General features: G+C 44.9%; 1 protein-coding gene across 4 annotated transcripts; it reads left to right on the top strand.

Moving 5' to 3' along the window:
* Window positions 1-722: 722 nt before the first annotated feature.
* On the top strand, window positions 723-22,502 carry ppm1f (protein phosphatase, Mg2+/Mn2+ dependent, 1F). Of its 4 annotated transcripts, none has more exons than XM_024416603.2 (8): window positions 723-942; window positions 5,395-5,575; window positions 8,533-8,663; window positions 9,125-9,330; window positions 19,728-19,916; window positions 20,575-20,718; window positions 20,898-20,991; window positions 21,357-22,502. In XM_024416603.2, the coding sequence occupies exons 2-8, from the start codon at window positions 5,397-5,399 to the stop codon at window positions 21,734-21,736; spliced, it is 1,323 nt and encodes a 440-aa protein (XP_024272371.1). In that variant the 5' UTR covers window positions 723-942; window positions 5,395-5,396; the 3' UTR covers window positions 21,737-22,502. The 4 variants fall into 4 exon arrangements, 3 of the variants coding, with proteins under 3 accessions (XP_024272371.1, XP_024272370.1, XP_024272369.2); XM_024416602.2 differs by having other exon boundaries at window positions 725-942; window positions 5,390-5,575; XR_006083185.1 differs by lacking the exon at window positions 723-942 and having other exon boundaries at window positions 5,368-5,575; window positions 21,357-22,259; window positions 22,341-22,502.
* The last annotated feature ends 5,102 nt before the right edge of the window (window positions 22,503-27,604 follow it).

Raw genomic sequence — 27,604 nt, 5'->3', positions numbered from 1 at the left:
AAATAAAGGTAAAATAAAAAATAACGTCTAGCAGTTTTTATCGACACGACAGTTCAATGGAAACGTATCGCAGCAGGCATATTGTACCATCTATTGTATATGCCGAACATTCTAAATGTCGACAAAAAAAATCACAGGACAAGTTAATGGAAACGTAGCTAATGTGTCCTGTGAGGGAGTGTCACATTTGCTGAAGTGCAAATCTTTCTGAATACCCCTGACTGAATAGGCTTTCGTTTGTCTCGTCTGGCCAGCCTTCTACAACATCTGTTTCGTTCAGTTTAGGCTTCCAAGGCTCGTATTTTATAATATAATAAAACGGTTCAGATTTTGCCCATTTTGAGACTATCTAATATGTTCATAGATCTGTGTTTGGCTGCGTAGACACTACGGGAATTTAACGTTCCTGAACATTGGACTCGACTTGCAGAGCGCATGACAGACCATGGGAGAATCTCAAATATGTCGTCCTCGTGTCCTCTCTCTCCTGCTGAAAACCCATTGGATTAAGGAAGCCAGAGGTCCCGCCCCTCTAACCTTCTCCTCCAATAGGTTTTGACGAGGCGAAGAGCGAGGACCCATGTAGTGTAACACTTGAGATTCTCCCATGGTCTGTCGTGTGCTCGGCAAGTCGGAGTCTGGTGTTCAGGAACGTCAAATTCCCGTAGTGTCTACGCAGCCAAACACAGATCTATGAACATAGTCTCAAAATGAGCTTGCGCCCACCACGAGCAAGCCCATGATCTACAACTCAGTGATATGCGCAATATTCAGTGTATTAGCGGTCTTCGAACAAAGTGGTTCGTTTTCACGTCGCCACGCTTCTTCTGGACTTCCATGACTTTAAACTATTTTTGTGTCAGTCTTGGAAGGGCGTGTAGTTGTCTAGCTCAGTCCAGTAGCGAGCTAGTAAAGGGAGTGCCCTGAAGAAGATAGGCCAAGGTAAGAAATGTTATCGTGTCGTACTGTAGCTTGAAAGTAGTTTGTGCTTTTTTTTTTTTTTGCAAAGCAGGAAATAAAATCAAACATGTTGTTTGTGGAGACTCAGACTGGACCTCTGACGGTATAATATATAGCAAATAGGTTTTGCAACTAGGAATGTAGACATCGAATGGCCTAACAGAAACATTGTGTCAAATACACGCACGTCTCAACAGTGATTTTTATTCGTCATGTTGTGTTAAATTATTGTATTATTAAACATTAATTCACATCATGTGCACAACATTTCCTCTATTTCTGTTCTTAAGCTACACTCACAGGTGACCACGAGCCCCTTGCTAAAGCTACACTACATCAAATCAAAGTTTATTTGTCACGTGCGCCGAATACAACAGGTGTAGTAGACCTTACAGTATAAATGCTGAATACAACAGGTGTAGTTGACCTTACAGTGAAATGCTGAATACAACAGGTGTAGTAGACCTTACAGTGAAATGCTTACTTACAGGCTCTAACCAATAGTGTAAAATATGTATTAGGTGAACAAGAAAAGAAATAAAAACAACAGTAAAAAGACAGTGAAAAATAACAGTAGCGAGGCTATATACAGATACCGGTTAATCGGGCTGATTGAGGTAGTATGTAGGTATGGTTAAAGTGACTATGCATAGTTGATGAACATGGAGTAGCAGTAGTGTTAAAGAGAGGGTGGTGAGTGGGACACAATGCAGATAGCCCGGTTAGCCAATGTGCGGGGGCACTGGTTGGTCAGGCCAATTGAGGTAGTATGTACATGAATGTATAGTTAAAGTGACTGTGCATATATGATGAACAGAGAGTAGCAGCAGCGTAAACATGGCCAAAAGTATGTGGACACCTACTCGTCAAACATCTCATTCTAAAGTCAAACATCTCATTCTAAAGTCATGGGCATTAATAAGGAGTTGGTCTCCCATTTGCTGTTGTCGGACACTGATGTCGGGTGATTAGTCCTGGCTTGCAGTCAGCGTTCCAATTCATCCCAAAGGTGTTCGATGGGGTTGATGTCAGGGCTCTGTGCCGGCCAGGCAAGTTCTTCCACACCGATCTTGACAAACCATTTCTGTATGGACCTCGCTTTGTGCCCAGGGGCATTGTCATGTTGAAACAGGAAAAAAGTTGGAAGCACAGAATCGTCTAGAATGTCATTGTATGCTGTAGCGTTAAGATCTCCCTTCACTGCAACTAAGGGGACCGAACCATGAAGAACAGACCCAGACCATTATTCCTTCTCCGCCAAACTTTACAGTTGGCACTATGTATATGGGCAGTATGCATTCCACCAAACCCAGATTCATTCTTCGGACTGCCAGATGGTGAAACGCGTTTCCACTGCTCCAGAGTCCAATGGAGGCAAGCTTTACAACACTCCAGCCGACGCTTGGCATTGGGCATGGTGAACTTAGGCTTGTGTGCGGCAGCTCGGCCATGGAAACCCATTTTTTTAAGCTCCTGACGAACAGTTATTGTGCTGATGTTGCTTCCATCGGCAATCTGGAACTAGGTAGTGAGTGTTGCAACCGGGGACAGATACATTTTACGCGCTTTAGCACCCGGCGGTCCCGTTCTGTGAGCTTGTGTGGCCTACCACTTTGATGCTGAGCCGTTGTTGCTCCCAGACGTCTCCACTTCACAATAACAGCACTTACATTTGGCCGTGGCAGCTCTACCAGGGCAGAAATTTGACGAACTGACTTGTTGGAAAAGTGGCATCCTATGACGGTGCCACAATGAAAGTCACTGAGCTCTTCAGTAAGGTCATTCCACTGCCAATGTTTGTCTATGGAGATTGCATGGCTGTGTGCTCGTTTTTATAGACCTGTCAGCAATGGGTGTTACTGAAATAGCCGAATCCACAAATTTTGATTTCATATCAATGGGAAATAATTTTCAAAAAGTAAAAAGTTACAGTGCCTTCAGAAAGTACTCACACCCCATTACATTTTCCACATTGTGTTACAAAGTGGGATTAAAATGTAATTTTACACAAACTTTCACACAAAATACTCTGTCAAAGTGGAAGAAAAATTCTAACAACAAAGTCAACATAGTCCTTAAGTGAAATCCCTGAGCGGTTTCCTTCCTGTCCGGCAACTAAGTTAGGACGGACACCTGCATCTTTGTAGTGACTGGGTCTATTGTTACACCATCCAACGTGTCATTAATTACCACCATGTTCAAAGGGATATTCAATGTGTATATATATATATATATATATATAATTTTTTTACCCAATAGGCAATGGAAAACCTCCCTTTTTTGTGTTTGAATCCCACATGGCCATCGTTCCATGTTGCAGTGCTTGTTTTTTTTAACGGAAATCAGACGGAAGGCAGAGGCGCATACCTTTGCTAGTTATCTATCTATCTATCTATCTATCTATCTGTCTATCTGTCTGTCTGTCTGTCTGTCTGTCTGTCTGTCTGTCTGTCTGTCTGTCTGTCCGTCCGTCCGTCCGTCCGTCCGTCCGTCCGTCCGTCCGTCCGTCCCGTCCCGTCCCGTCCCGTCCCGTCCGTCTGTCCGCGTCTCAAAACATCTGTGTTAACTGAAGACGGGGACGTCACAAACGTGTTGTCACTGAAAATTACGGTCGGCTGCAACTGTGTTAAAACAGTGTAGTGTATATTTAGCATTTGTGGAATACTTGTGATGGGATATGAAAGTAGAGGAATTTGTTTCTAGAATTGTACCGCAATTGAGAATCAATTTACGTTTAGATGGAGAATATGGCTGTTTTGGCTGCGGGAGCCAATTCACCCTTTAAACAGAACATGTAAGGTCCTTGGACTGTAAGGAGTAACTCATTTGGTCCGTTATTGGGCTAAAGCAGTGATGGTGTGTCCTTCACATTGACAGGAATAATATTGAGGTATTATTGTTTTGTCCCTCATAGAAGTTGGACCTGTGAGTCTCACTGAACCGAGAGACAGACAGGCAGACAAAAGAACAGACGAACACAGACAGACAGGGCGGATGCCAGGCCTCTGGTTGTCGTGGGGACCACTTACTGCACCTGTTTGACCTTTTAACTGACCTCTGACACTTAACCTGAAGGGAAAATAAATTATTATTAAGTGTGTAAGGGAAATCATTATTAAAAATAATTTAAAAAAAACATCCCACGGTTCCAAGGCAACCCTCAAACGTGTGACCCTAAGGTCCAGAGATGAAGACGTTACCGCCGCTCCAAGAAAGCGATCTCCCTTGGGAGAGCGGTAATCAGTGTAATCAGTGTCTTACAATAATATACAATACAGCGGTAATCAGTGTCTTACAATAATAAAACCTAATGGTAAAAATGATTTTCCAATCATTCTGAGCAGAACTCCTATTTTTCTTTTTGTTCCATTCGGATGTTCCGATGTTCCGATAAGAAAATAAAGTTCTGAAACGTTTCGACCCTCTAAAAATTGACGGTTCATATGGTTCCTTTTATAAAAATGAAAAAATGTAACTGTGAAATCAACGTTGTTTACATTTGGCTCTTTAATTGAGTCCCTAATTAGCACCGATGGAGCAGCTTATTGTACAAGGGTGTGATAGTTGTTTACCAGTGTTGGGGAGTAGTGAACTGCATATTGTTCAACGAGTAATTTAACTACATTTTGTAGTACTTTGGCGGTAGTTGAGCTAAATTCAAATCTTGGTAGTGTTTCCAGTAGTTATTTACCTAATTTTGCCATGTAGCGGTGTAGCTAACTACTAGAACTACACACTACTGTTTTACCATGTAGCGGTGTAGCTAACTACTAGAACTACACACTACTGTTTTACCATGTAGTGGTGTAGCTAACTACTAGAACTACACACTACTGTTTTACCATGTAGCGGTGTAGCTAACTACTAGAACTACACACTACTGTTTTACCATGTAGCTAACTACTGGAACTACACACTACTGTTTTACCATGTAGCGGTGTAGCTAACTACTGGAACTACACACTACTGTTTTACCATGTAGCGGTGTAGCTAGCTACTGGAACTACACACTACTGTTTTACCATGTAGCGGTGTAGCTAGCTACTGGAACTACACACTACTGTTTTACCATGTAGCGGTGTAGCTAGCTACTGGAACTACACACTACTGTAGTTTGGATGTAGTGAGCTACTTTTTCAAAGTACCTTGAGTTAAAGGAAAGATTCACCCATTTTGAATGTTCTATTGTTTTTGTGCGTCTCTGAGCGATGTTCTATCGATTCCTGCGGTCATTTCATGCTTTCATGTGTATCTGAGCTATTCGCCCTGTTCAAGAAGGCAGAAATGCTGCCGTTTCAAGAACAGTAGAGATCACTTTCATTCCCGGGTTCTGTTTCAATTCCAATTCCTTTTTTTTCTTTTTTTCTCAGTTCCGTTCCCTGAACCGGTACAAACCCCTGAATGGTATGCTGTGTGTGTGTGTTCCAAGTTCAGGTATGGGTGGTGTCATGGAGGAGGAGGTGGTGCGGGGGTGCCTGAGGAGGTTCCTAGAGGATTTCCCTGCTCCGCTGGGTCCTGAAGACCCCCTGCCTCTCAACCCCCTCAGCAGGAAGGTCACCCTGGACGAACTAAGAGGAGAGAGCCTGGATCTGGGCTTACGCCTACTCAACACCAGGTGTGTGTGTGGACAAGCTGACGGCAGACAGCATGGACCTGGGCCTATGCTTGCTCAACACTGTGTGTGTGTGTGTATCTGTCTAGGTATAGGACTACCTGGTCCAATAAGAATCACTTGTTTTTTTTATTTTCAGTTGAAAAATGTTTTGTTCCGGTTTGCTTTAATGAACATGACCCCGGTGGTGTTGATGCTGCAGCTTGCAGACCGCATTGTTCACATTCCTGTTGTGCAGCAGCAAGCTGATCCTCATATCTGTGTCCTGTCCTGTTCATTATACCCTGCGTGAGTAGAGGGGCTGAGTTACAGGGCTGTCTATCACAGAGAGAGAGAGCGAGAGAGGGGGAGGGAGAAAGAGAAGAGGGAGAACAAGGAGAGGGAGAAAGGAAATGAGAGAATATGCAGTTAGATAGTTACGAAGAGTAGTCAGATAGTTACGAAGAGTAGTCAGATAGTTACGAAGATCAGTTAGATAGATCATTACGAAGAGTAGTCAGATAGTTACGAAGAGCAGTCAGATAGTTACGAAGAGCAGTGAGATAGATAGTTAGATCGTTACGAAGAGTAGTCAGATAGTTACGAAGAGCAGTCAGATAGATCGTTACGAAGAGTAGTCAGATAGTTACGAAGAGTAGTCAGATAGTTACGAAGAGTAGTCAGATAGTTACGAAGAGCAGTGAGATAGATAGTTAGATACGAAGAGTAGTTACGAAGAGTAGTCAGATAGTTACGAAGAGTAGTCAGATAGTTACGAAGAGCAGTGAGATAGATAGTTAGATCGTTACGAAGAGCAGTGAGATAGATAGTTAGATAGTTACGAAGAGCAGTGAGATAGATAGTCAGATAGTTACGAAGAGTAGTCAGATAGTTACGAAGAGTAGTCAGATAGTTACGAAGAGCAGTTAGATAGTTACGAAGAGCAGTGAGATAGATAGTTAGATCATTACGAAGAGCAGTGAGATAGATAGTTAGATCATTACGAAGAAGAGCAGTGAGATAGATAGTTAGATCATTACGAAGAGCAGTGAGATAGATAGTTAGATCATTACGAAGAGCAGTGAGATAGATAGTTAGATCATTAAGAAGTCAGATAGTTCAGTCAGATAGTTACGAAGAGTAGTCAGAGTAGTCAGATAGTTACGAAGAGTAGTCAGATAGTTACGAAGAGTAGTCAGATAGTTACGAAGAGTAGTCAGATAGTTACGAAGAGTAGTCAGATAGTTACGAAGAGTAGTCAGATAGTTACGAAGAGTAGTCAGATAGTTACGAAGAGTAGTCAGATAGTTACGAAGAGTAGTCAGATAGTTACGAAGAGTAGTCAGATAGTTACGAAGAGCAGTCAGATAGTTACGAAGAGTAGTCAGATAGATCGTTACGAAGAGAAAGCAACACAGCCACAGGGAGGGCTGTATGTAAACTGCCTCTGAACACACTTCAGGGATATTTACCCAGCTGGGCAACACTTTACTTGACACTCAGCGTCATAACATGTTGTGGCAATGTCATAACCACGTCATATGTCATAGCAGCTGACATAACTTGTCATAATATGGTCATAACACTGTCATGACACATATTTACACCTGTTGTGAAATATATTGTGTTATTTTATGGCTGGTTATGACACCTACATAAGAGTGTCAAAACACCACTAAACCTACCACACGAGGCAAAACATTCCATTACACCATAGCCTACCTGTCAACAGTATGTTTATGTTACATAACATTTTATGAAATCATTGTAATTGTGCAAACATGCACCAACCCCAATGCTCTGTTTGCTGATGACTGGGATGAACTGTAGGAGCAGATTTCAGGAGCAGGACAAGACACCCTCTTTGTTGACTGATATATAAGAACATGTACGTGATTGGCCTATCTGGCTTATGTGATTATGATGTCATAATGCTTCTTGACAGTGTCATAAAGTGTATGTTCTACAAGTTATTTAAAATATGATGGGGGAGGGGGGGTGGGGGAGCATGACTGTAAAGAATGAATTACAGCAACAACAGAGGACTTAAGAAATCAACTTTCAAACAAAAGGAAACGTCTTGGCAGGGAAAAAAACACATTTGAATACATTTGGGTTTTGACACTATGTAGGTGTCACAACCAGCCATAAAATAACACAATGTATGTCACAACAGGTCTAAATATGTGTGTGATGAGTGTTGTTATGACCATATTATGACAAGTTATGACACGTTGTCAGAGGTTATGACCGTGTCATAACGTCTTCTTTTGCTGGGTGTCAAGTAAATTGTTTTCGAAAGCAGTAGTATTGAAAACAACAAATGTCAGAGATGTAAACAACAATGTGCCTCGCCAGGCCAGAGGAGCTCTAGACAACAATGTGCCAGGCCATAAGAGTTAGGTCTCTGATAGTGTGTCCTCTTTTCCTTCTGTCTTCTGACTCTGAGGCACTTCCTGTTTGTATGACCTAATTTCCTGTCTGTAGAATCACTATTGTTCTACCCACTTCCTGTTTCCCCCTGAGCATGTATCAGTCCCCTGTTCCACCCTGGCAGGACTCTAATCTCGTACAGAGAAATTACAGATATGTGTGTGTGCTGTTTAGCTTTGTTTAATTTTGGCTGTGTGTGTTTACCATAGAGAGAGAGAGAGGACTCCTCTTTGTATCTGTAGTGTTATAGTGTCCATGACAGCATAGGCAGTGCCATTAAGGCAATATCCATTTTGAAGTAGTCCGTTTTTTTCTTCTTCATTCCTCCTGATGACCTGGTTGGACATAGACTCCCAACGGGGTCACCAGGGAGGATTAACCAAAATAAGTTGGAAGTACCACTACAGTAAAATTAAAGCCTTCAATGTTGCTGCCCATGCAATGTTGCTGCCCATGCAATGTTGCTGCCCATTTTTTGTCCACTAGAGACCTCTAACATTCTCTATGGTGTTCACTCATAAGGACTCTCTCTCTCTCCTCTCATGCAGAGACGCTCCTTCAACACTGAATGCAGCCATGTGCCACACAGCCTTGGCTGAGCTGCTGAAGGCTGACCTTTCACCTTTCCACCTCCCCCAGGAAACCGAACAGCAGCAAGGAGAGGAACAGGAAGTTGTTTGTGAGTTCGGACTCATGATGTCATCTGTGATTCAGACCACCTGTGTCCAGCAGAGCGTCCCCTTCTCTGTGTGTGTGCCGTGGCGGGGAAATGTAACCAGTTGTCATACTTGAGTAAAAGCAAAGATACCTTGAGTCATTTTCTATTAAAAGGTCAAAGTGAAAGTCACCCAGTAAAAGACTAAATTGCAGTCCGCTAGCCAGGCTGGCCGGTTCCATCACTGTGTGTGTGTGTGTATGTGTGTGTGTGTGTATATGTGTGTGTGTGTGTATATGTGTGTGCGTGTATCCATTGACCACCCTTTAACCCCTGGGGTTTCATCTCCCAATACCAATTAACCCCTAGACACTTGTGTAAGTCTGAAAGGCTTGGATATGTGTCCTACAATATGGAGAACATTCTCATCTGGATTATCAGAGACCTAACTGAATTTCCTTTGGCCCCTCCCCTCTCGTCCTAAGTGCTCCAATCGGAGCCCGTCCAGCGGCTGTTTCTCAATAAGCTTCGAGAGGTGGGTGTGGCTTGGCATCAGAATCTCCCCTCCCCTCTCCCAATAGGACCCTCCCGTTTCCTCATGTGCTCCGCCCACGCCATCAGGAACACTCGAAGGAAGATGGAGGATCGCCATGTGACCCTCCCTGACTTCAACACACTCACTGGCCTCAAGGTAATAACTCTGTTTATCTCAGCTGGACCCAATTCGGTTCATACCCCTTCCCCTCTGCCCTAACCAGTGCTTAACAGGAACAGGAACCTTGCCGTTTCGTTCTGGAACCTATTTGACCTGATCCAGTACTTCTCGTGGCACTTTTTTTTGTAATGTAGAAATTCAAATAAGAGTGATCAAAGTTCATTTGAGTGTCCTTTTCGTTAAATCTCCTGCCCCCCCCCAAGGTGTCCTCCAACACATTGGTGCGGCTGGCTTCCGGGTTGGATGCGCGCTGTGTTAAGAAGCAGTGGTTGGGTTGTGTATCGGAGGACGCATGACTTTCAACCTTCGTCTCTCCCGAGCCCGTACGGGTGTTGTAGCGATGAGACAAGATAGTAGCTACTAAAACAATTGGATACCACGAAATTGGGGAGAAAAAGGGGTAACATTTTAAAATAGAAATATCTTGTCTCATCGCTACAACTCCCGTACGGGCTGAAGAGCACAAAAACGTGTATATTTCTAGATATCATTGAAAAGCGAATCAGGTAAAGAGCTTTTATCTTTTTTTCTTAAAGAGGCAGTGTTGTATTTTGAGACAGGCATTGTATAAGCTAAGTAGCCAATAGGTAGAGGGTAGCATAATTTGTCTGATTCTCTGAAATAATGATATGAGAATAATAATGCATTTTATTTTGTAAATTGAGAATCATTATTGTAAAGTGGTTTTGTTGCAGCAAACAACACAACATGTTCAGTCACCACCTTGTCTGAAGGACAAGTGGATAAACAGGTTCATGTCAAGCCCTGCGTGATTTTTTTTCTCCAAGTCTCATGGAATGTTGGCCTACATTGAACACCACACATTGGCTGCTAATATAGGCTATTATATACAGCTATTTCAATGTTACAATGTCATGGGAGGCATTTTCTCCATAGTTTTTTATGGTAGGCCACTTTGGTCGGCCTACATTATGATCAAGTAGCCACAGTAGCCTACTTGGCCGCTGTTATAGCTGTAACTTAAAGTAGGTAGAGCCTCAGTGTTCACAGTAAAACTGTAACTTAAAGCAGGTAGAGCCTCAGTGTTCACAGTAAAACTGTACCTTAAAGTGGGTACAGCCTCAGTGTTCACAGTAAAACTGTACCTTAAAGTAGGTAGAGCCTCAGTGTTCACAGTAAAACTGTAACTTAAAGCAGGTAGAGCCTCAGTGTTCACAGTAAAACTGTAACTTCAAATCAAATCAAATCAAATTTTATTTGTCACATACACATGGTTAGCAGATGTTAATGCGAGTGTAGCGAAATGCTTGTGCTTCTAGTTCCGACAATGCAGTAATAACGAGCAAGTAATCTTAACTAACAATTCCAAAAAAAACTACTGTCATACACAGTGTAAGGGGATAAAGAATATGTACATAAGGATATATGAATGAGTGATGGTACAGAGCAGCATAGGCAAGATACAGTAGATGATATCGAGTACAGTATATACATATGAGATAAGTATGTAAACCAAGTGGCATAGTTAAAGTGGCTAGTGATACATGTATTACATAAGGATGCAGTCGATGATATAGAGTACAGTATCAACGTATGCATATGAGATGAACAATGTAGGGTAAGTAACATTATATAAGGTAGCATTGTTTAAAGTGGCTAGTGATATATTTACATCATTTCCCATCAATTCCCATGATTAAAGTGGCTGGAGTAGAGTCAGTGTCATTGACAGTGTGTTGGCAGTAGCCACTCAATGTTAGTGGTGGCTGTTTAACAGTCTGATGGCCTTGAGATAGAAGCTGTTTTTCAGTCTCTCGGTCCCAGCTTTGATGCACCTGTACTGACCTCGCCTTCTGGATGGCAGTGGGGTGAACAGGCAGTGGCTCGGGTGGTTGGTGTCCTTGATGATTTTTATGGCCTTCCTGTAGCATCGGGTGGTGTAGGTGTCCTGGAGGGCAGGTAGTTTGCCCCCGGTGATGCGTTGTGCAGACCTCACTACCCTCTGGAGAGCCTTACGGTTGAGGGCGGTGCAGTTGCCATACCAGGCGGTGATACAGCCCGCCAGGATGCTCTCGATTGTGCATCTGTAGAAGTTTGTGAGTGCTTTTGGTGACAAGCCGAATTTCTTCAGCCTCCTGAGGTTGAAGAGGCGCTGCTGCGCCTTCCTCACGATGCTGTCTGTGTGAGTGGACCAATTCAGTTTGTCTGTGATGTGTATGCCGAGGAACATAAAACTTGCTACCCTCTCCACTACTGTTCCATCGATGTGGATGGGGGTGTTCCCTCTGCTGTTTCCTGAAGTCCACAATCATCTCCTTAGTTTTGTTGACGTTGAGTGTGAGGTTATTTTCCTGACACCACACTCCGAGGGCCCTCACCTCCTCCCTGTAGGCCGTCTCGTCGTTGTTGGTAATCAAGCCTACCACTGTTGTGTCGTCCGCAAACTTGATGATTGAGTTGGAGGCGTGCATGGCCACGCAGTCGTGGGTGAACAGGGAGTACAGGAGAGGGCTCAGAACGCACCCTTGTGGGGCCCCAGTGTTGAGGATCAGCGGGGAGGAGATGTTGTTGCCTACCCTCACCACCTGGGGGCGGCCCGTCAGGAAGTCCAGTACCCAGTTGCACAGGGCGGGGTCGAGACCCAGGGTCTCGAGCTTGATGACGAGCTTGGAGGGTACTATGGTGTTGAATGCCGAGCTGTAGTCGATGAACAGCATTCTCACATAGGTATTCCTCTTGTCCAGATGGGTTAGGGCAGTGTGCAGTGTGGTTGAGATTGCATCGTCTGTGGACCTATTTGGGCGGTAAGCAAATTGGAGTGGGTCAAGGTTGTCAGGTAGGGTGGAGGTGATATGGTCCTTGACTAGTCTCTCAAAGCACTTCATGATGACGGATGTGAGTGCTACGGGGCGGTAGTCGTTTAGCTCAGTTACCTTAGCTTTCTTGGGAACAGGAACAATGGTGGCCCTCTTGAAGCATGTGGGAACAGCAGACTGGTATAGGGATTGATTGAATATGTCCGTAAACACACCGGCCAGCTGGTCTGCGCATGCTCTGAGGGCGCGGCTGGGGATGCCGTCTGGGCCTGCAGCCTTGCGAGGGTTAACACGTTTAAATGTCTTACTCACTTTGGCTGCAGTGAAGGAGAGACCGCATGTTTCCGTTGCAGGCCGTGTCAGTGGCACTGTATTGTCCTCAAAGCGGGCAAAAAGTTATTTAGTCTGCCTGGGAGCAAGACATCCTGGTCCGTGACTGGGCTGGGTTTCTTCCTGTAGTCCGTGATTGACTGTAGACCCTGCCACATACCTCTTGTGTCTGAGCCGTTGAATTGAGATTCTACTTTGTCTCTGTACTGGCGCTTAGCTTGTTTGATAGCCTTGCGGAGGGAATAGCTGCACTGTTTGTATTCAGTCATGTTACCAGACACCTTGCCCTGATTAAAAGCAGTGGTTCGTGCCTTCAGTTTCACACGAATGCTGCCATCAATCCACGGTTTCTGGTTAGGGAATGTTTTAATCGTTGCTATGGGAACGACATCTTCAACGCACGTTCTAATGAACTCGCACACCGTATCAGCGTATTCGTCAATGTTGTTGTCTGACGCAATACAAAACATCACCCAGTCCACGTGATGGAAGCAGTCTTGGAGTGTGGAGTCAGCTTGGTCGGACCAGCGTTGGACAGACCTCAGCATGGGAGCTTCTTGTTTTAGTTTCTGTCTGTAGGCAGGGATCAACAAAATGGAGTCGTGGTCAGCTTTTCCGAAAGGGGGGCGGGGCAGGGCCTTATATGCGTCGCGGAAGTTAGAGTAACAATGATCCAGGGTCTTTCCACCCCTGGTTGCGCAATCGATATGCTGATAAAATTTAGGGAGTCTTGTTTTCAGATTAGCCTTGTTAAAATCCCCAGCTACAATGAATGCAGCCTCCGGATAAATCGTTTCCAGTTTGCAGAGAGTTAAATAAAGTTCGTTCAGAGCCATCGATGTGTCTGCTTGGGGGATATATACGGCTGTGATTATAATCGAAGAGAATTCTCTTGGTAGATAATGCGGTCTACATTTGATTGTGAGGAATTCTAAATCAGGTGAACAGAAGGATTTGAGTTCCTGTATGTTTCTTTCATCACACCATGTCACGTTGGCCATAAGACATACGCCCCCGCCCGTCTTCTTTCCAGAAAGATGTTTGTTTCTGTCGGCGCGATGCGTGGAGAAACCCGCTGGCTGCACCGCTTCGGATTGCGTCTCTCCAGTTAGCCATGTTTCCGTGAAGCAGAGAACGTTACAGTCTCTGATGTCCCTCTGGAATGCTACCCTTGCTCGGATTTCATCAACCTTGTTGTCAAGAGACTGGACATTGGCAAGAAGAATGCTAGGGAGTGGTGCACGATGTGCCCGTCTCCGGAGTCTGACCAGAAGACCGCTTCGTTTCCCTCTTTTTCTGAGTCGTTTTTTTTTTTTGGTCGCTGCATGTGATCCACTCGGTTACACTGGTTGTGAGGCAGAACACCGGATCCGCATCGCGAAAAACATATTCTTGGTCGTACTGATGGTGAGTTGACGCTGATCTTATATTCAGTAGTTCTTCTCGGCTGTATGTAAAGAAACCTAAGATGACCTGGGGTACTAGTGTAAGAAATAACACGTAAAAAAACAAAAAACTGCATAGTTTCCTAGGAACGCGAAGCGAGGCGGCCATCTCTGTCGGCGCCGGAAGTAAGCTAGTCCAGGTACAGCCTCAGTGCAGGTACAGCAGGTACAGCCTCAGTGTTCACAGTAAAACTACCTTAAAGCAGGTCGAGCCTCAGTGTTCACAGTAAAACTGTACCTTAAAGTAGGTACAGCCTCAGTGTTCACAGTAAATGTGTGCTGGAAGTTGCACAGAATTCAAGTTTTTAAACGAATTCAAACGATCAAGTTTGCACTCAGCAGACCTGAAATGATGCTCAGTGACAAATATTTTAGGGAACATTGGTTGCACCCCCCCACCCCTTTTCCCTCAGAACAGCCCCAATATGTCAGTGCATGGGACTCTACAAGGTGTCGAAAGCGTTCCACAGGGATGCTCGCCCATGTTGACTCCAATGCTTCACACAGTTGTGTCAAGTTTTCTGGATGTCCTTGATACACACAGGAAACTGTTGAGCGTGAAAAACCCAGCAGCATTGCAGTTCTTGACATAAACTGGTGCGCCTGACACCTACTACCATACCCCGTTCAAAGGCACTCACATCCTTTGTCTTGCCCATTCACCCTCTGAATGGCATGCATAGACAATCCATGTTTCAATTGTCCCCAAGACTTAAAAATCCTTATTTAACCCGTCTCCTCCCCTTCATCTACACTGATTGAAGTGGATTTAAAAAGTGACATCAATATGGGATCATAACCTTCACCTGGATTCACCTGGTGTTAATAAGTATACACTGAGTGTACACAACATTAAGTATCAAAAGTAAAAGTATGAATAATTTCAAATCCCTTATTAGGCAAACCGAACAGTATGATTTTCTACTTATTTTTGTGGTTGCATTGGTGGAAAAAATACCCAATTTTCATACTTGAGTAAAAGTAAAGATACCTTAATAGAAAATGACCCAAGTAAAAGTGAGAGTCACCCAGTGAAATACTACTTGAGTAAAAGGCTAAAAGTATTTGGTTTTAAATATACTGAAGTATCAAAAGTAAAAAGTATAAATCATTTCAAAATCCTTATATTAAACAAAGCAGACGGCACCATTGTCTTGTTTTTGATTTATTTACGGATATCCAGGGGCACACTCCAACGCTCAGACAATTTACACACTCCAACGCTCAGACAATTTACACACTCCAACGCTCAGACAATTTACACACTCCAACGCTCAGACAATTTACACACTCCAACGCTCAGACAATTTACACACTCCAACGCTCAGACAATTTACACACTCCAACGCTCAGACAATTTACAAACTAAGCATTTGTGTCCAACGCTCAGACAATTGACCAGGGATGTTCTAGAGTAGTGAGTCCTCCAACACTAGGGAGACAGGGATGTTCTCTGTTTCCAACACTCCAGACAATTTACAAATGACCAGGGATGTTCTCTGTTTAGTGAGTCCTCCAGATCAGAGGCAGTAGGGATGACCAGGGATGTTCTCTTGATAAGTGTGTGAATTGGACCATTTTCCTGTCCTGCTAATGTAACCGGTGTGAAATGGATAGCTAGTTATCGGGGTGCGCGCTAATAGCGGTTCAATCAGTGACGTCACTCGCTCTGACACCTTGAAGTAGTTGTTCCCCTTGCTCTGCAAGGACTGCGACTTTTGTGGTGCGATTGGTGACGGTGCTTCGTGGGAGGCATTTGTTGATGTGTGCAGAGGGTCCCTGGTTCGAGCCCAGGTAGGGGCGAGGAGAGGGACGGAAGCTAAACTGTTACACTAACTAGTACTTGAAAGTATCTTTACTTAAGTCATTTATACCACTGGCTGTGCTTGTGTGATAAATAATACACGGCAATTTAATTCCACCAAATTATGCAAATTAACCTGTGAATGCTCTCAATGGGATTTGATAGGAGTGAAGTCAAATTCAAACTGGCTTCCTTTGACACTTTTTTGTGCGCCAGGACCAATCACAGTTGAGCTCACTCAGTTTAGCTCAATGCTGATTGGTTAGTTTGTTTTGTCAAGGGAGGCCAGATGCTCGCTGGCTTCCGTTGCCTACGGGTGGCAACAATGTCATACTCGTTTGGCTTACCCATAGAGAGACAGAGGGGCGCTGTTTCGCTCGCTCGGATGCTTTCTCCTGTGAGATACGGTGCATTTGGAAAGTATTCAGACCCCTTGACTTTTCCCACATTTTGTTACGTTACAGCCTTATTCTAAAATAAATTATATTAGTTTTTTCCCCCTCATTGATCTACACACAATAACCCATAATGATGAAGCAAAAACAGGTTTTTAGAAATTTTTGCAAATTTATGAAAATAAAAAACTATCACATTTACATAAGTATTCAGACCCTTTATTCAGTACTTTGTTGAAGTACCTTTGGCAGCGTTTACAGCCTTGAGTCGTCTTGGGTATGACGCTACAAGCTTGGCACACCTGTATTTGGGGAGTTTCTCCCATTCTTCTCTGCAGATCCTCTCAAGCTGTGTCAGGTTAAATGAGGAGCGTCGCTGCACAGCTATTTTCTGGCCTCTCCAGAGATGATAGACCGGGTTCATGTCCAGGCTCTGGCTGGGCCACTCTCAAGGACATTCAAAGACTTGTCCCAAAGCCACTCCTACTTCTACGTTGTCTTGGCTGTGTGCTTAGGGTCGTTGTCCTGTTCGAATGTGAACTAAGGTCCTTAGCGCTCTGAAGCAGATTTTCATCAAGAATCTCTCTGTACTTTGCTCCGTTCATCTTTCCTTCAATCCAGACTAGTCTCACAGTCCCTGCCGCTGAAAAACATCCCCACAGCATGATGATGATGCTGCCACCACCATGCTTCACCGTAGGGACGGTGCCAGGTTTTTCCTCCAGAAATGATGCTTGGATTTCAGGCCAAAGAGTTCAATCTTGGTTTAATCAGACCAGAGAATCTTGTTTCCCATGGTCTGAGATTCTTTAGGTGCCTTTTGGCAACTTCAAGCAGGCTGTCATGTGCCTTTTACTGAGGGGTGGCTTCCGTCTGGCCACTCTACCATAATGGCCTGATTGGTGGAATACTGCAGAGATGGTTGTCTTCTGGAAGTTTCTCCCATCTCAACAGAGGAACTCTGGAGCTCTTTCAGATTGACCATCGGGTTTTTGATCACTTCCCAGACCAAGGCCCTTCTCCCCCGATTGCTCAGTTTGGCCGGGCGGCCAGCTCTAGGAAGAGTGTTGGTGGTTCCAAATTTTTTTCCATTTATGACTGATGGAAGCCGGGGGTCCTCCCGAGTGGCGCAGCAGTCTAAAGCACTGCATCGTAGTGCTAGAGGCGTCACTACAGACTCGCGTTTTAATGCCAGACTGTGTAGCACATTGGTGAGGCTGGCAGTGCAGCTTGGGTCGTGTTTCGTTAGACACATGGCTCTCGACCTTCGCCTCTCCCGAGTCTGTACGGGAGTTGCAGCGATGGGACAAGACTGTAACTACCGGCCTCCCGGGTGGCGCAGTGGTTAAGGGCGCTGTACTGCAGCGCCAGCTGTGCCATCAGAGTCCCTGGGTTCGCGCCCAGGCTCTGTCGTAACTGGCCTTGCGTCGTCCGGGTTAGGGAGGGCTTGGTCGGTAGGGATGTCCTTGTCTCATCGCGCACCAGCGACTCCTGTGGCGGGCCGGGCGCAGTGCGCGCTAACCAAGGTTGCCAGGTGCACAGGTTGGATGCGCGCTGTGTTAAGAAGCAGTGCGGCTGGTTGGGTTGAGTATCGGAGGATCTTCCCTGTAGGCCTAACTTCCCCGTAGGCCTAACTTCCCCGTAGGCCTAACTTCCCCGTAGGCCTAACTTCCCCGTAGGCCTAACTTCCCCGTAGGCCTAACTTCCCCGTAGGCCTAACTTCCCCGTAGGCCTAACTTCCCCGTAGGCCTAACTTCCCTGTAGGCCTAACTTCCCCGTAGGCCTAACTTCCCCGTAGGCCTAACTTCCCCGTAGGCCTAACTTCCCCGTAGGCCTAACTTCCCTGTAGGCCTAACTACCCCGTTTAAAATGCGATCAAATGCCAATAATCCAGTTCTATAAATATCCTTGGTTTTGGTATATATCGGTGTTCGTCGTATCTTGATCATCCACTGGGGTCTAGTTTACCCTCTACATCCCTGGAGTTGATAGTTTACCCTCTACATCCCTGGAGTTGGTAGTTTACCCTCTACATCCCTGGAGTTGGTAGTTTACCCCTGGAGTTGGTAGTTTACCCTCTACATCCCTGGAGTTGATAGTTTACCCCTGGAGTTGATAGTTTACTCCTGGAGTTGGTAGTTTACCCTCTACATCCCTGGAGTTGATAGTTTACCCTCTACATCCCTGGAGTTGGTAGTTTACCCTCTACATCCCTGGAGTTGGTAGTTTACCCTCTACATCCCTGGAGTTGATAGTTTACCCTCTACATCCCTGGAGTTGATAGTTTACCCTCTACCTCCCTGGAGTTGGTAGTTTACCCTCTACATCCCTGGAGTTGATAGTTTACCCCTGGAGTTGATAGTTTACCCCTGGAGTTGGTAGTTTACCCTCTACATCCCTGGAGTTATAGTTTACCCCTGGAGTTGATAGTTTACCCCTGGAGTTGGTAGTTTACCCTCTACATCCCTGGAGTTGGTAGTTTACCCTCTACATCCCTGGAGTTGATAGTTTACCCTCTACATCCCTGGAGTTGATAGTTTACCCCTGGAGTTGGTAGTTTACCCCTGGAGTTGGTAGTTTACCCTCTACACCCCTGGAGTTGATAGTTTACCCCTGGAGTTGATAGTTTACCCTCTACATCCCTGGAGTTGGTAGTTTACCCCTGGAGCTGATAGTTTACCCTATACATCCCTGGAGCTGGTAGTTTACCCTCTACACCCCTGGAGTTGGTAGTTTACCCTCTACATCCCTGGAGTTGATAGTTTACCCCTGGAGTTGGTAGTTTACCCTCTACATCCCTGGAGCTGATAGTTTACCCTCTACATCCCTGGAGTTGATAGTTTACCCCTGGAGTTGGTAGTTTACCCCTGGAGTTGGTAGTTTACCCTCTACACCCCTGGAGTTGATAGTTTACCCCTGGAGCTGATAGTTTACCCTATACATCCCTGGAGCTGGAAGTTTACCCTCTACACCCCTGGAGTTGGTAGTGTACCCCTGGAGCTGATAGTTTACCTCTACATCCCTGGAGTTGGTAGTTTACCCCTGGAGTTGGTAGTTTACCCTCTACATCCCTGGAGTTGGTAGTTTACCCTCTACACCCCTGGAGTTGGTAGTTTACCCTCTACATCCCTGGAGTTGGTAGTTTACCCTCTACATCCCTGGAGTTGATAGTTTACCCCTGGAGTTGATAGTTTACCCCTGGAGTTGATAGTTTACCCTCTACATCCCTGGAGTTGGTAGTTTACCCCTGGAGCTGATAGTTTACCCTCTACATCCCTGGAGTTGGTAGTTTACCCTCTACATCCCTGGAGTTGGTAGTTTACCCTCTACATCCCTGGAGTTGGTAGTTTACCCTCTACACCCTTGGAGTTGGTAGTTTACCCCTGGAGTTGGTAGTTTACCCCTGGAGCTGGTAGTTTCCCCTCTACACCCCTGGGTATAAGCAGTTCAGGGGAGGATCTTCCAGCTTACAGATCTACTTCCATGGAAGGAGAAGAGGGAGGTTTCCATTTGGGACCGACTAATGGCTCTTCGTTTCACGGTTTCATTTATTGGAGCACTTCTTTCTTACTGCAAGTTGATTGGCTGAAACTCTGACTGCTTCCTGTACCTCTTCCTGTAGGACGGTGTGGAGCGTGGTTACTATGCTGTGTTTGACGGGCATGGCGGTGTGGACGCTGCTATCTATGCTGCCACCCACCTGCACGTCACTCTCAGCCAGCAGGAGGAGCTGCAGAGCGACCCGGCCACTGCCTTCAAGACAGCCTTCACTCGCACTGATGACATGTTGAGAGGGAAAGCCAAGAGAGAGGTAAGCAATAGACATGGTGGAGATTGGGGCTTTTATATGGAAAGCCAAGAGAGAGGTAGGCAATCGACATGGTGGAGATTGGGGCTTTTATCTGGAAAGCCAAGAGAGAGGTAGGCAATAGACATGGTGGAGATTGGGGCTTTTATCTGGAAAGCCAAGAGAGAGGTAAGCAATAGACATGGTGGAGATTGGGGCTTTTATATGGAAAGCCAAGAGAGAGGTAGGCAATCGACATGGTGGAGATTGGGGCTTTTATCTGGAAAGCCAAGAGAGAGGTAGGCAATAGACATGGTGGAGATTGGGATGATGTGAAGGTTAGGCTGGGTAGGACTGGACAGTCCTCTCATCCTCTATGATGTGAATGTGTTGGATGCTGGGAAGGTTGTCTGTCTGTGTGACGGGGGTGTGTCTGTCTGTGTGACGGGGGTGTGTCTGTCTGTGTGACGGGGGTGTGTCTGTCTGTGTGACGGGGGTGTGTCTGTCTGTGTGACGGGGGTGTGTCTGTCTGTGTGACGGGGGTGTGTCTGTCTGTGACACGGGGGTGTCTGTCTGTGTGACAGAGGTTTGTCTGTCTGTGTGACGGGGGTGTGTCTGTCTGTGTGACGGGGGTGTGTCTGTCTGTGTGACGGGGGTGTGTCTGTCTGTGTTGTGTCTGCAGCGTCTTCGCAGCGGCAGTACAGGCGTGGCGGTGCTGCTGCAAGGGGAGTGGCTTCATGTGGCGTGGCTGGGAGACTCCCAGAGCATGCTGGTCCGACGGGGACAAGACATCACTCTGATGGACCCACACAAGCCTGACAGAGAGGTCACACACACTTTATTTATTATTTTAACCTTTATTTAACTAGGCAAGTCAGTTAAGAACAAATTCATATTTACAATGCCGGCCTCCCTTATCCCAGACGACGCTGGGCCAGTTGTGCACCGCCCTATGGGACATACATACACAGTGCTAAACATCTCTCCACTGCTGTCTTCCTATAGGATGAGAAACAGCGTGTAGAAGGCCTGGGTGGATGCATCGTCTTCATGGGCTGTTGGCGTGTCAATGGAACCTACGCCGTCTCTAGGGCCATAGGTGAGTGGAACTCAACCTTGTGGTGGTTGAAACAACACCCCAGGAAAAAAACAACAACTCCGCTCTTCTTCAACATGCCTCCACTGTTACCTTGGTAACCTCTGTCTTGAAATGGCTTCCTTTCACCTCTGTCTTGAAATGGCTTCCTTTCACCTCTGTCTTGAAATGGCATCTTTGCAATCCTCCGTCTCTATTTTGATGCCTGTAACTGTATGTTCATATTTATACTGAACTGATGAGCACAGACTGATATGCAAGCCAGGACGGTGCACATCCAATAATACTCAACACATCTAATAACCAGTCTCCTTTACTTCACTTGTGAACCGCTTCCTCTACACACTGACACAACACCTCTTTCCCAGGGGACTTTGACCAGAAGCCCTATGTCTCTGGCGACGCTGACTGTTCCTCCACACGGCTACACGGAGACGAGGACTACATCCTCCTGGCCTGCGACGGTTTCTTCGACGTCGTCCGGCCCGCAGAGGTCCCGGCTCTGGTTCTCGGGGCGCTACGGGAGCAGGGGGAACCACAGGGGGCCGTGGAGGGGGCCGGGTGTGAAGAGATCTCAGAGGGTGTACTAGGGGAGCGAGTGGCCCAGGAGCTAGTAGCTCATGCCAAGGCAGCGGGCTCTAGTGATAACATCACTGTCATGGTGGTGTTTTTACGTCCTCCTGCACAGCTACTGCTCCAGGACCAGAGCAACATCGCTGTTGCTACTGAGGGACCAGCCCAGGAGTAGGGTAAAGTTGTCCCTAGGCACTGATCTGGGGTAAGTTTTGTATTAATGGTTTGTATTAATGGTTACGGTTAGAATTCAGGGGAGGGGGGGATCACCGCTGATCCTAGATCTGTACCTAGGGGAAACTTCACCCCGGAGTGCCAGCCCAGGCCTCCAACTCCCAGAACACACAGGGGCAGTGAGACAGGAAGACTGCTGCTGTTACCCACAGTGCACGTGGGCAGGAATTGGACTGAATTTAAAAGGCAGTATTTATTATATAATGACGTGACGGTGCCAAACTTCTCGGTCACTGCGTGTTGTGGTCAGCCTTTTGAATCAACGCTGGTGCTGAAACAGATATTCAACTGGACTGGAGAAGCTCTGTTCATATCAAAACAAGTCTTAGCACAGACTAATAGTTTCTACTATGGTTCTGCCAATGGTCAGAATCCAGTGTGCTTCAATAAGGTCCCTCTGGATTCGTCAGGAGATGTAATGCAGAGCTGCCCAACCCTCTTCCTGGAGATCTACTGTCATCTAGGTTCAGTCCAACCCTCTTCCTGGAGATCTACTGTCCTGTGGGTTTTCGGACTCCTCTTCCTGGAGATCTACTGTCCTGTAGGTTTTCAGTCCAACCCTAATTTAGCGGTTCTGATTCATTCAGCTAGTTAACGTCTTTGTTGAGCAGCTAATTAGTATAATCAGGTGTGTTAAATTAGGGTTGGACTGACAACCTACAGGACAGTAGATCTCCAGGAAGAGGGTTGGACTGACAACCCACAGGGACGGTAGATCTCCAGGAAGAGGGTTGGACTGACAACCTACAGGGACTGTAGATCTCCAGGAAGAGGGTTGGACTGACAACCCACAGGGACGGTAGATCTCCAGGAAGAGGGTTGGACTGACAACCTACAGGGGCGGTAGATCTCCAGGAAGAGGGTTGGACTGACAACCCACAGGGGCGGTAGATCTCCAGGAAGAGGGTTGGACTGACAACCCACAGGGGCGGTAGATCTCCAGGAAGAGGGTTGGACTGACAACCTACAGGGGCGGTAGATCTCCAGGAAGAGGGTTGGACTGACAACCCACAGGGGCGGTAGATCTCCAGGAAGAGGGTTGGACTGACAACCTACAGGGACTGTAGATCTCCAGGAAGAGGGTTGGACTGACAACCCACAGGGGCGGTAGATCTCCAGGAAGAGGGTTGGACTGACAACCTACAGGGGCGGTAGATCTCCAGGAAGAGGGTTGGACAGCCCTCATATAAGGGATGTAGAACTCTGTTGGTGTCTCTAACATACTCCCTCCATTTCTCTTAGCGTCACCAATTCTTTGGTATCTCTGTTACAAGTTAAGGGATAGAATGCTGTCATCCATGCCTCAGGTTTTATTTCAGAAGGGTGTGATAGAATTATTCAGTTTCCTAACATCTTGGATTAAAAGGGCTGAGGATTCATCCTCTTGGATTGTTCTAAAACAAGAGGTAAACTAGATGGGTCATTTATGTCAATACCTCAAACCACTTTTACCCCTGTTGATATGATGTGTGATATGTGCCATTTTATGTGTGTGTGTGCACGTGAACTGTACGCCAAGGTGTGTGTGCACTGTACTGTTCACACGTGTAATGTGTATTTGTCATTTTCTTTTCTGCCTTAAACATGATGTCAAAACACTGTGTCCAGCAAGAACACAAGCAGTGTAACTTTCCCACCTATATCAGTATTACGGACCAATCAGCCTTCTGTCCATGGATATGAAATATATCCTGTCCTCACTTCTTCAAGGCATTATCAGTGTTAAAAATGTCTGGATCGTGATTTGGTTTTGAGGGTGAAATCCAAGATGGCAGCACTTCAGTTTTTTTGAGTCAGTGAGAGCCTACCGTGAGGGTTCGAGAAAAAGAGTTGGTTAAAACCTCTTTAAGAACTTTTGTGCCAAATGCAATTAGTCTTTGCAGCTCTTTTTGTTTCTTGTTCTGTGAAACAGCACAAGATGTGTGAATGAGCAGTGTAGTCATTCATTATCAGTGTTCCTGTGCGGTTTGTTTTTGGAGGAGTGTCTCTCTGTAGATGCGGTGGTTGTCAGGTTGTAACAGTTCCTTCACTAGGGATCTCTACTCACTTACAGGGCTAACACTAGCTGATGGTTAGCTGATTATTTTAATCAGGACAAAGAGAGTAGAGGGGGGGAAATCATGTCGCTTTCTACCTTTTTTGATGTCTCCAAACTAACTCCTCACTCACAAACAGATTTTGAAATGAATTTTAAAGCAAAAAAATAAGTGTTTTATTGGAGTAGAGCTATGTGTATCTAACCAACTGGCTGTTTAACTTGTACACACACACACATAGTTCTGTAATTCTCTGGACTTAGTTAGACGGTGTTTCCACTTCCTGTTTAATACCACAGCTTTATAATCTTTAACGTCCTCATACTCATACCTATAACCACTTGATGTCATTTAAACCTTTAAAAACTATTTTGAGTGTTTTTACCACTTTAGGCCTACTGTCGTCGTCCTTGTTGAACCGTGTATTAAAACAACATTTCCTAAATCAACTTCGATGTCTGGTTGTTTCTTTGCTTTGGTTAAATGGACCCAGTTGAACTGTAGCAGATTCTTGTGTGTTACTAATAAACTTGAACAAGTCCACTACTCTCCTACTACTTAATCATTTGTTGTTTGACAGGGATCATGTGTAAATATATTGTTGGTGTAGTTCATTGCACCAGATTGGAGACATCGGTGAAAAGGTAGAAGTCGGAAGTAGACCTTTTTGAGAAGTGAAACTACTGTCCTTTTGAGTCTCTACTGTTTTCCCTCTACCACACAGCTCTCGGTGTTTAAGAGACACACACACATACACCCCTGCTTTCCTGGAAATCAAAACAGTTTCCCTGCCAAATGAAAGACAATCCCGTTTAAGCCAACCAGGCGTAGGAGGTGAAAGGGAAAGTCCAGAATAAACTCCATTCCTTCAATAAAGGAGGGAACTCAGTTGAGTTTGTTTCAAAGAAAGACGCAATCGCTTTCCTGGAAATGGGACCCTTTTCCACCTCATCAGCTTTAACTCACTCAGCTGTTCTCCAGTAGACTACTAACAACGCATTTCTCTTATTGATTAGGTTAATCAATTAAGTTGATGCATATGTAACATAACTTTAGACCGTCCCCTCGCCGGGCGCGAACCAGGGACCCTCTGCACACATCATCAACAGTCGAAGCATCGTACCCTTGCTGGGCAAGGGGAACAACTACTTCAAGGTCTCAAAGCGAGTGACTGTCACCGATTGAAACGCTATTTAGCGCGCACCACCGCTAACTAGCTTAGCCATTTCACATCGGTTACACATATACAATATTGATCTAAAAGTCCTTGTACTTTTATCCAGGAGACAGACTTCTGACAAAAACACAATACATTAGACTTTATGGTTGGTATTTGTGATTAGCATGTGATGCAGCTTCCGTGGAGCTGTAACCTGAATACTGTAGATTTGACAAGTATCGTTTGAATGTTTTACAATATAAAAACATACAAACGACAGCATACAGACGCACAGAAACATTCACGTCACCCCTGCCCATTCCCCCATCTCCAGCGCCCGCATCACTCTCAGTCACATGTCCTCAAACTGCACGGTTTGGTTTCTCTCTGTCGCCCACACACTTTCAACATTTAGATAAAGCAGTTGAACTTTTCATTTGTGTAAAAAAATTGAGATTTTTTTTTAGGTAGATGTTTTTTCAAGATAATTAACCAGAAAAGTCCAACCCAAATGTATCGTCCCGTAACACATTTCTATCCGGTCCGCGCTATGATTTGGGTAGTCAATTCATTTTGGCATGCTTCCATACAGCCGGTGGTTGGCGGAGCTGAGGATGTTCCGCTGCGCTACAAGTCACAGCGAGCAATGCCAATGTGCTGCACGCCAAACGGTAGTGCATTGCCACACACACACACACTAGCCAGCCACTGCGCTGTATCATATCATCACTAATGGCACTGCCCGAATCTTCTACCGGACCGAAGTTTTAACTTGTAGGCTAAATGTCCGTGCCAAGTTACGATTCCAACGGATCGTTGCTGTAGCCTACAGAAAACGTCATCATGGTTGTCAAAAAGTTATAAGTTAAAGGGTTCACACGCAGGTAGGTTTACTTTACTACTAAAGGACGATGGGACACACAAGCGAGTATAAATTAGTCAACAGTTGAGTCATCTACTTTATGAAATTACAGCCTGATGCGCTCGCGTCGGTGAATTCAACATCAATCAGCTGCTTTCGTGTGTGTTGTTTACCTGGCGCAGTAGAGGGGAAAGTGTACAGACACGATGAGGAATAAAATTCCAGATAGAAGTGGGTCTTCTTAGGAATTGTTTTATCCAATTGATCTTGAAAGTATTATTTAAAGTAGTAAAATCCAGAAAATTCAGTCCACCATTCTCATAAGTGTTCATTACAACAGTTTTCCTAATGTAATGGGTTCGGTTTCTCCAAAGAAAGTTGAAAAGCATCTGGTCTATCTCCTTGCTTATTTTACGGCCAAGATATAAAGATAGAGCACCATATGTTAGTCTAGAGATACATTCAGCCTTGGTTATTAGGACTCTACCTTTTAAAGATAAGTCCCTCTGTAGCCATTGATTTAGTTTCTTCTGGGGTTTTTTAATAAGAGGGTTAAAATTTAGTAAGCCTCTAGACTTCTGATCCTTTGTAATGGTTATGCCTAAATATGTAAGTTCTTCTTTTACTGGAATACCATAATATGAAGGTGTCACACAATCTTTGACAGCCATGAGTTCACATTTCTTAATGTTAAGATATAGACCAGACGCTTTGGAAAAGGATTGTATCACATTGATCGATATGGGAATTTGGTTAGCGTCTTTCAGAAAAAGTGTAGTATCGTCAGCCAGCTGGCTTATAATAATTTCTTTACCAGCTATGGAAATACCTTGTACAGGACTATTATTTAAAGAATTTGCAAGAAGTTGGGTGATTAATAAAAACAGGTACGGAGAGATAGGACAACCTTGCCTAATTCCTCTCTTTAACTCAAATCTAGGTGAGGTGCCATATTTCAATTTGATAGAGCTGTTACCATTTGCATAGAAAGTCTTAATAGCCTTACAGAAAAAATCCCCAAAGCCAAGTCTCTCAAGGGAGTGGAAGAGAAACTGATGCTCTACTGTGTCAAATGCTTTATAAAAATCTAAAAATAATATGAAGCTATCCTCAGTTATTATGTCTGAGTAGTCAAGTACGTCTAATACTAGTCTGACATTGTTAGAAATATGTCTGTTCCTCATGAAGCCAGACTGCGTTTCATCAATGATTGCATCCAGGACTTCTTTAATTCTTTTTGCAAGTAGTGAGGCTACTATCTTATAGTCATTATTAAGAAGACAAATTGGACGCCAGTTATCGATGAGCAGCACTTATTTTTTAGGCTTAGGTCTTCTCTACTTTTGGTGGCCTTAACTTCATGTTGTTTTGCAATTATAATATTGACAAAGTTCCAGTGAAACTTTCTGCTTTTCATCGGCAGGTTTTCTTGTCATGGTCCTTAATTTATAAACACAATTTTTCTCCACACAGATATTATATATGGAATAATCGGGATATATTGTATAAAAATACCTCTCTGTTTTTAGAATATTGGTTCAGAAATAATATCCTATTGGTGAGCCAACTGGTAAATGCAGAGGGTCTTTTACTCAGTTATAAAGAATTCTTATCACTTTACAAGGTCCCTGTAACACCTAAAGATTTTGCAATTGTTTTAGATGCCATTCCCTCAGGTGTTGCTATGTTATTCAGGAACATGTCAAGACCTGACCCTCAGAGCCTACCTTCTATTGACCCTGTTGACTCATC

Source organism: Oncorhynchus tshawytscha, linkage group LG04 (assembly GCF_018296145.1).
Source record: "Oncorhynchus tshawytscha isolate Ot180627B linkage group LG04, Otsh_v2.0, whole genome shotgun sequence".
Lineage (NCBI taxonomy): Eukaryota > Metazoa > Chordata > Actinopteri > Salmoniformes > Salmonidae > Oncorhynchus > Oncorhynchus tshawytscha.
The sequence above is the reverse complement of the archived record's forward strand: the minus strand, read 5'-3'. Positions and strand labels throughout refer to the sequence as shown.